At 39.3% G+C, this 8034-nt stretch overlaps 2 protein-coding genes across 5 annotated transcripts; both read right to left on the bottom strand.

The window, feature by feature from the left end:
- Positions 1-842: 842 nt before the first annotated feature.
- rps24 (ribosomal protein S24) lies at positions 843-4317 on the bottom strand. Of its 4 annotated transcripts, XM_030378933.1 has the most exons (7): positions 4216-4317; positions 3508-3573; positions 3206-3415; positions 2861-2974; positions 2449-2451; positions 1380-1399; positions 843-925 (listed from the first exon to the last, which is right to left on the bottom strand). In XM_030378933.1, exons 1-6 carry the CDS (start codon positions 4216-4218, stop codon positions 1394-1396), a joined length of 402 nt encoding a protein of 133 aa, XP_030234793.1. In that variant the 5' UTR covers positions 4219-4317; the 3' UTR covers positions 843-925; positions 1380-1393. The 4 variants fall into 4 exon arrangements, with proteins under 4 accessions (XP_030234793.1, XP_030234795.1, XP_030234794.1 ...); XM_030378935.1 differs by lacking the exon at positions 1380-1399; XM_030378934.1 differs by lacking the exon at positions 2449-2451 and having other exon boundaries at positions 845-925.
- Positions 4318-4837: 520 nt separating this feature from the next.
- Positions 4838-8031, bottom strand: eif4ebp2 (eukaryotic translation initiation factor 4E binding protein 2). Its single transcript, XM_030378937.1, has 3 exons — positions 7652-8031; positions 6984-7154; positions 4838-6614 (listed from the first exon to the last, which is right to left on the bottom strand). Exons 1-3 carry the CDS (start codon positions 7782-7784, stop codon positions 6583-6585), a joined length of 336 nt encoding a protein of 111 aa, XP_030234797.1. The 5' UTR covers positions 7785-8031; the 3' UTR covers positions 4838-6582.
- Between the last annotated feature and the right edge of the window lie 3 nt (positions 8032-8034).

The following is an 8034-nucleotide window of genomic DNA, read 5'->3' as shown; positions in this document are numbered from 1 at the left end:
AACGTGATTCGATATTTAGGAATTCTTCCCCAGGGAATGAACAACCTGAAGTACATTCTTATGATAATGTAATTTGTACTTTTAGCCTAGTCAGAAATAAATGCTGGATACAGAGAGTTGCTTCTGCCCCAACATCTAAATATAAAGCTTTCATTTCACTAGAATTGTTTTTTGTGTAAAATGCTAATGTTCCTCGGTGCATGTTCTGTATCGTGGGTGATCCCATAGTTTGAGGTCTAATGGGTAGCTCCTAACGTTTGGTCCTCTATGCTAGTACAATTGAGTAATAAAAAACAGATTTTCCTTGTCATACAGTTGTAATACAGCTGATTGTGTGTTCGACAAGTGATTACAACCATGGTGACAACGAGAAGATACAGGTCTACAATGCTTGTGCCATTTTCCAGAGTTGCTAGGAGAATCATATAAACTCACTTATGATAGGGTCCCTTGAGCAAGTATATTTTCTAAGCCTAGATATTAGAGATTGGCTCGTTCCGCATTAAGGGACGTTGGTGTGAGCCAATACTTTATTCTACCGCTTCTTCACTCAAGTGTGAAAATGACTGGGGAGCTGCTTAAGCATTAGTCAGACATATGGGCATCGACGTCAATGAGTCAGTTACTTTAGAACATCAGGTATGCGATAGATACCATTTGAAATTTAGAAAAATAATATGCCGTGTCAATTTCCATAGCAGCTCATTAGCCCACGGTGGACTTCATGTTAACTGCCTTGGCTCTTCCTGGGGAACCACCTTTTGCTCTTTGAACAGCCCAGCAGAAAGACACTGCATACATGTTAGGAGAAAATAATTATCACCAAGAACCAAAGACAAATAGATTGTTTTTTCCCAAACATTTTATTTGATGACAATATACAAGAACATCTTTAGCATGAAGAGCCTCCGGTTTTCTTGGATCACTAGAGGGAGACAAAAAAAGAAAGAAAGTTAGGACCGAGTATATTTTAACATTTTTAATTATCTACTAGGGTAAAGACAGACAAGGGTGGAAAGAGTTGAAGATATACTCATTCAATTGGTTTCATAAACCATTAGTTTGTTTGATATGAAGGAACCAAAAGTGCCCACAATTATATTTATGCCAAAGCCACGCGAGTTCTCATGGATAGCAGTTTGTGACAAACTTCCATCCAGTAGAGATTAGAGAAGAGTCTGGTTTAAGGGTGATCAACATTACAGGATAAGGTTAAAGGGTTCAGACGGTGGGGTCTACCAGGATGCTATACTTGGGAGAAAGGGGGTAGGCCAACACCACACACAAACCACCACCACGTGAGACATGCACACAGCTCTGGGTCAGAGCTTTTTGATGTGCTACCCAACGGCACACCAAGAAAAAGACTAATGTGATACCTGGAATTGACCACTCATTTCTGCACAAGTCCATGGGTAGCAAAATCAAAAGAAGGTAAACAAGATGGAAGTAACGTTAATGGTCTGGCATGGAAAAAATAAAAGTCAAACACGTCTACATGAAGTATGGACATTTGTTCAAACTACGGTCTGTACAGGAATCCGGCTGCTTTGCGTGTTACGCAATCTTACGTCAGCCCCCAATACTGCAATGGCAAGTCTTAGTGAATGAGAGTCGCCTGCTGTTCTTTAATCACAAGCTTGTGTTAAATGCACAGGTTCTTCCTGATCCCTAGACATCGTTGACATAAGTTAAGTTACATAGAAAGTAGTGTAGGGAATGGAAGTGGAAAATATTGCATTTCTCAGGATAGCTTGCGTTCAAACACGTACCACCGCAGTATTGTGTCTTTTTAACCTCCAGTACTTCCCCGGATTGGTGTATAAAAGTGTTTTTGGGGCCACAAGGCCATTGCATGGCAGGGGTAGCATTGCGACTAAGAGGGTGCATTAGTTGAAACCATCAGAACGTTTCATTTTTTGTCTGATAATTGCTACGATAATACTGATCAAATTTCAGCATTGAGTGTGATCTGTATTAATATAACAAGCATTTGTGATTCGGCAGCCTTCATCATTAGATGAAACCTACCACTTGATTACGTTGAATAAAACCTTTAGTCCACAAGATGCAATTAGAACAATTTCAAGCCAGCACTAACATTCAAGTTATTAATGAGACGGTATCAAGTTACAAGGCAGGACTAGTTGGTGAGCTACAGGGAGAAGAGTTAGTCTAGAGGTGTAAAATTGGGTCCATCACTCTTGATTACATGCAACCAGGAGTTAATCTACTCATAAAAGGTACACTACTATGATAACGGGGGGAAGAGTTAGTCTATGGTTGTACAATTAGGTCTACCACTCCTGATCATATGCACACAGGAGTTAATCTACTCATAAGGTACCCTACTGGGAATGGGAGAAGAGTTAGTCTAGGGGTGTAAAATAAGGTCCATCACTCCTGATTTTAAGCACACAGGACTTAATCTACTCAAGCAGCGTTTACCTTCTATAGTTGCAGAGGAACAAAGTGAATGGAAAGATGACAAGGAAAGTAAAAGAAAGTTAACAGAAGAGCAACAAGAAAAAACAGCAATAGTTTTCCAGTTGCTTAATGATAGTTAATCAGTTTACAGTCATAATGACAAAAGATCTCCGCAATCAAACATGAAGGGCAGTCATGTTGACTCCCGGGACAGGACGCCGCAAGCTACTATTGGTCCACCGTCCAGTTCAAACACGTTGCAGCCATAATCCAAAACACTTGACGCATCGTCCACGTCTAGATTGCAGTCATGTTGTGATTCTGGTTGAAGTCTAATGGACCACTAGGAGCCAGGTCGTGCATCCGTCCATGGACATGGTACTCAGGTCGTAGGAACTTCAATGTGTTGCAGTGCACATGATCAGCGACATACCTTTTTGCCAGCAGCCCCCACAGCCGCCTTCTTGGTGCCTCGTACTTTCTTCATTCTGTTCTTTCGCTCCTTGCGCTGTTTCCTGGAGGACTTCTTCTTCTCGTACAGACCATGCTGAAAAAGTAATGAGTTTGAATTAGCGCTAGCTAGTACATACAGTTGACAGACAGGGATGAAAATGAACCAACAAAAGGAAAAAAGGACAACCTGGCTTACGATTTCCAAATACCCTTAAGTTTAACAGAACACCAGAAGAGATTTATGTTCCTAATTGTTAAGAGGATCCAGAATGCTGCAACTACGCAAGTACACAGGCCGGGGACTGACACATTGGGGTTTACTCACTCTGGCCAGTCTGTGCTTGGGCTCGTTCTTCTTGGCGTAGTCTAACGAGTCGTAGACCATGGCGAAGCCTGTAGTCTTGCCACCTCCGAACTGGGTCCTGAAGCCAAAGACAAAGACCACATCGGGAGTGGTCTTGTACATTTTTGCTAGTTTCTCCCTGATTTCAGTCTTTGGGACTGTGGCCTTGCCAGGATGCAGGACATCGACGACCTGTAGAATACAAAGAAAACGAACTGTAAGCGGCAGAGTAATTAGACATTAGGAACTGTACCCCAACAACACAAGTATGATGAACCACTTACCATTTGCTTCCTCTGGAGCAGCCGGTTCGTCATGAATTTCCGGGTCCTGACAGTCACTGTGTCATTCTATCATAAAGAAAGATATATTTCAGTAGGGCATATCAACCTCATCTTCCCTCAAAACATCTGAAGACCCGAACCACCTTGTCGAAAGCAACAGTCACAATAACCCAAGCACACCCCGTAAATACAGAGACATTGGCCACATGGGCCTCAATTCACTATATCTCGTCGCAACTTAATTACAATATTCCTTCGCTAAACCCATCAAGGTCCAACTGATTATTTGGAAGATCATCATGTGTGCTGATGCTAGCATGCTAACGTTAGCCACAAATGCTAATGGACAACACTGCAAGTTAGTGGTCAACAGTGTGTAGCTTTGCTTAATAAAAACGTCACGTAAGGCACTCCAAATTGTACCGCATTGTCTAAGCAAAAATTAGGCATAACACATGTGAAAGTTGTATCTAATAAGACCCTGTCCATGGAGATATCTGAACCGATAGTAGACGAGTTAACAAGGCGCTACGGTGGGCCAACCGGGTATTCACCAGGTAGGGTTATAAACACGTCTAATTAATAAAATATTGGAACATGGACACAAACAAGGTTTAAGACACTATGTGCTGCTTGTACATCATATGTTCATAAAAGGATGGTCTTGATAATCAACGGATTACAATAACATTTTTGCCACAGTCTCACCATCTTGGCGTTGGCCTTGCTCAGGGAAGTAGAAAAGGAGGAAGGACCAGCGGACAGCCAGTGAAATGCCTGTGGAGAATGTTATTGGTACACGTTTATTTGCCTGATGTAAATTAAACTATGCACGGAGAAAAACTTTTTTAAGGGAAACATAACTTTTTTTGTATTGATTAAACGCTGGTATATCTCTTTATCTTTTTCAAAAAGAGAAATAATTTAATAACAGTCGTTTGACCTTTAGCAGTAAAAATCATGAAAAAAAAGTATTTTGTCAGATCATTGTATGCACAATAACTTTTTTAATTAACCTACACTTCCTAAACATGTAATGCCAATTACCTGAATAAACAAAACAATACAGGGTTTAAAATGAAAATAATAAAACATTTAAATTAATTACAGATAAATGGACTACTTTTTGTTTTTAACGATTGTTGCTCTTCCTATTACATAATTTGTCAACAAAACATTCTTGGTGTCAGAAAACCCCTATCGTTGTATTGCTTTATAAACGTTATATTTTTTCATACATTGTATTTATCTATAAATACCTCTTGTCTTTTAGCTTACTCGATAAAACTATAATAAAAAATCCTGTGGCTATGTGAAATAAATACAAATATTTTTGTTAAGTAACTTTATTGATCTTGCTTCAACAATATTCACTGGCAGCGGTGTTTCAAAGAAAATAAAGTTTATTATAATCTGAATGTTACAGTCAGGTGGTTTTAAATCTCTCTAAAAGATACAATGTTAAGCCCTCAATGTGAAACCAAAGTGCTTGAAATTAATATGCAATATGAATGCCAATGAACATATACATCATGCTTACCCTAATGTTTGATGCAAAATAAGTGCAAACCAAATCAAAAAAAATATCAGCAAAAAAGTTGACATTATTACAGCCCAAACCAAATAAAAACCCATGATATATGTTAGGATTTAAAAATTCAACAAGTTGATTTTTAAAATTACAGTAACAAAATATGATCTAAAATAGCAGGAATTCTGTTTAAGAGAGAGAAAATAATTGAAAAGCTTCTTATGGGACGCAATATGAAGACATTGAAAAAAGAGTGCATTTCAAACTAATCTTTCTCAGCTGCTAAATGCAATATGTATTTCAGTAAACTTTTCTTTGTTTTTATGAATTTTCATGAGAGTATGACTGGCAACACTGAGGTTTGTTGTTACTGCATTAGGATGTTGATGTAAGGCGAGGGCAGATAAACATATGATAACAAGGTACTGCAAAGTTGATTAAGGTTGTTGGGGAAAGATACGAAGAAGAATCAGTTATAGCATCTACCTATCCCAATACAATCTCAATCTTCTAGAAAACAGAAACTAATGACTGACTGCGTACGTGATAAGTCCAAAGTGGCAGATACAGTCCAATAAATAACCAATTAATATAGATTGCCTTCCCTGTGATCTGTTTCCCTGTGAACAAATTTAGTATCAAAAATTAAATGCATATAGAAATATCATCTATTATCCATCATTTAATCCATAATTATATTACCATTGGGTCCAGCAGCTATTGTAATCAATTGTGTTTGAACATGATGTGGCCTGCATTTTGAAAGTAACCTTTTGGTCAACATTAACACAGACTGGCTAAATAAACAACTGAAATGTCATTTTTTTGGCAGAAATAAGGAAATGGCTATATTTAATTGCTACAGCCAGTTTGAAACCGATTTACCAGTTCACAGTTATGTTGATCGCCAGCGTGTGTAAAAACGGTTATTTAAATGTATTTTATGTGTTTCGTGATGTCAGACCTCTTGTTTTTTAGCTTACTCGATAAAACATCATAAGCTAAAAAACAATTATTTACAAATGCTTGTTTTAAACGAGAGCCACAATGACAAATTGTGGAGGTGTGACATTTTTCAAGTAAAATATATCTCAACAATATATTGGTAACAAATACCAGAATAACAGTCGGCGATGAATTCAAAACGTAGGTCATTCTCAGGTCAGGTTATTTTACCACCAGTGTCTTGGCTTCTAGAATGACAACATTAAGCAGTAAGATGTGCACTTAAGTAATGTATCTTTTGGAAAGCACACCCTGGTTAAAAAAAAAGTATGAAAATGATTATGATCCACTTCAATGCTATGCCGTTTATATATGCGGAGGGTGGGTTACCAAGGAGCCAAACCTCAAACCTTTTAGAGAGTTCCAAGGCGTGGCCATTCTGCATGATAAATAAAAAATGTTATCCCCAATGGTTCACACACATTAAATCCAGCCGTGAGACAGAGAGAGAGCTAAAGATGGCTGCCACATTGGTTTCTACAAGCCACTGGTGTCAAGAGGCCAGGGTCATTTACTTCTTCCCGTGTGCTTCCGTTGTTTCAGATGTCCATTTCAAACTGTGCGTCGTCACCTGGGGGAAAAACCCAGAAAGAAAACATTTTTTTAATTGCTTACTAGAATGTCATAGCCAGGAGACAGCTACTTGGCTATTAAGGGGTTGCTAGATGAAATAATAAGTCAGAATCTACAATTTGTATTTAGAATGAGGGTCCTTTGTTCAAGGATACTCAAGTTGAATTCACATATAAGAACAAATTCTATGTTCAAACCATCCAATCAATCAATGAAACCATTTCAATATTAAGATCATATTTGTTACCCTTAATTCTTATTGCTGTCTTGTACTTCTGTTGTGATTTGACACCCATAACTACTTATTCAGGATAAACAATGTTATAATTTCTTGTCATTGCGTAGTTTGAGCAGCCCCCACCAGTACCTGGTTTGCCGTCATGGCTGGTGTGTTTGTTGGCTTCATTCTTCCGGTTTTCGTTCAGAACCGTTTGGCTGGTCACACCGCGGATGACAGGCAGGTGGGCAGGCGGGGTCTGGGCTATTGGGGAATTACGCCTGTCCAATAGGAATTTCCGGTCATAGATTATCCTGGTCCCTTTGACAGGGAAACAAACAAAAAAATGAAGATTCTGATCTCCTTGCAGGTCAAAATATGAATTATTTTGTATCACGATTGCTTTATGATTGCTTTATGAATGTAAAGTATATGACTATTACAATTCTAGCTTAATGCTAGAGTTCAATTGAATTTCTAAATGAGAACAATTTGCGGAACATAGGAAATATGTGCCAAAATATAACCGCAATGTATATATCTTACCTGGGACGTAATAATCGCCATTTGAATTGCAACATTATCTCATTTATTTGTCTCATCCCTGCGCTGCAACCCAACCAATCACGATGCAGTGAAGAGAGGGAAGGCGGGGCAAAGCATTGTTTTTGTTATGATACGTCTGACAGGCCAAGCAGACTGCATAGGCCCCATTAACAAAAAAAACACAAAAGGTTCGCAAAAACCAAAACATGTCAACGCACAAATGATCCACGTTTTAATGAAGAACAATATATTGAGGCAAAAAACTGTCTTACCTCCCGGAGTGGTGGAAAATAAAGTGCCTCCAGGGGTAGTACAATAGTCATGAGGTAGCTGCGTTGCATCGTTGATCAACACCGTCCTAGTCGGGATGGCCCTGCTCTCGCTAAGATGACGACTGGTCGACATTTCTGCACAAAATGGATGACGAATTAAGCTATTGCAGAAACTAAGCGCTATTGCTGCCGACGGACGGTGTATCCCAGGACCGTTCCCACTTTCTTGGTTCTTTCCAGAGCTTGCCCGTCTTCCTTCCTCTCGTCCGTCCAGCCGTCAACACCGTCCCCTCCTTCGGCAAGGCAGGAAGCAACGCGCGCCGCGGGAGGATGTGAAGTAAACGTGCAGCAGACGAGGACAGACGCACGCACACTTTGTCAAC

Source organism: Gadus morhua, chromosome 15, assembly GCF_902167405.1.
Source record: "Gadus morhua chromosome 15, gadMor3.0, whole genome shotgun sequence".
In the NCBI taxonomy this organism is placed as follows: domain Eukaryota; kingdom Metazoa; phylum Chordata; class Actinopteri; order Gadiformes; family Gadidae; genus Gadus; species Gadus morhua.
The sequence above is the reverse complement of the archived record's forward strand: the minus strand, read 5'-3'. Positions and strand labels throughout refer to the sequence as shown.

What these genes read in the sequence shown, in the direction of transcription:
- rps24 (XM_030378933.1), bottom strand. An exon ending in TGCTCCAGAGGAAGCAAATG is followed by an intron (nt 3,416 to 3,507) that starts GTAAGTGGTTCA and finishes TGTATTCTACAG; the next exon opens with GTCGTCGATGTCCTGCATCC. An exon ending in CCAAGCACAGACTGGCCAGA is followed by an intron (nt 2,975 to 3,205) that starts GTGAGTAAACCC and finishes TTACTTTTTCAG; the next exon opens with CATGGTCTGTACGAGAAGAA.
- eif4ebp2 (XM_030378937.1), bottom strand. Translation starts at nt 7,784, where the DNA reads ATGTCGACCAGTCGTCATCTTAGCGAGAGCAGGGCCATCCCGACTAGG. An exon ending in ATTTTCCACCACTCCGGGAG is followed by an intron (nt 7,155 to 7,651) that starts GTAAGACAGTTT and finishes TCCCTGTCAAAG; the next exon opens with GGACCAGGATAATCTATGAC. An exon ending in CAGCCATGACGGCAAACCAG is followed by an intron (nt 6,615 to 6,983) that starts GTACTGGTGGGG and finishes TTTTTCCCCCAG; the next exon opens with GTGACGACGCACAGTTTGAA.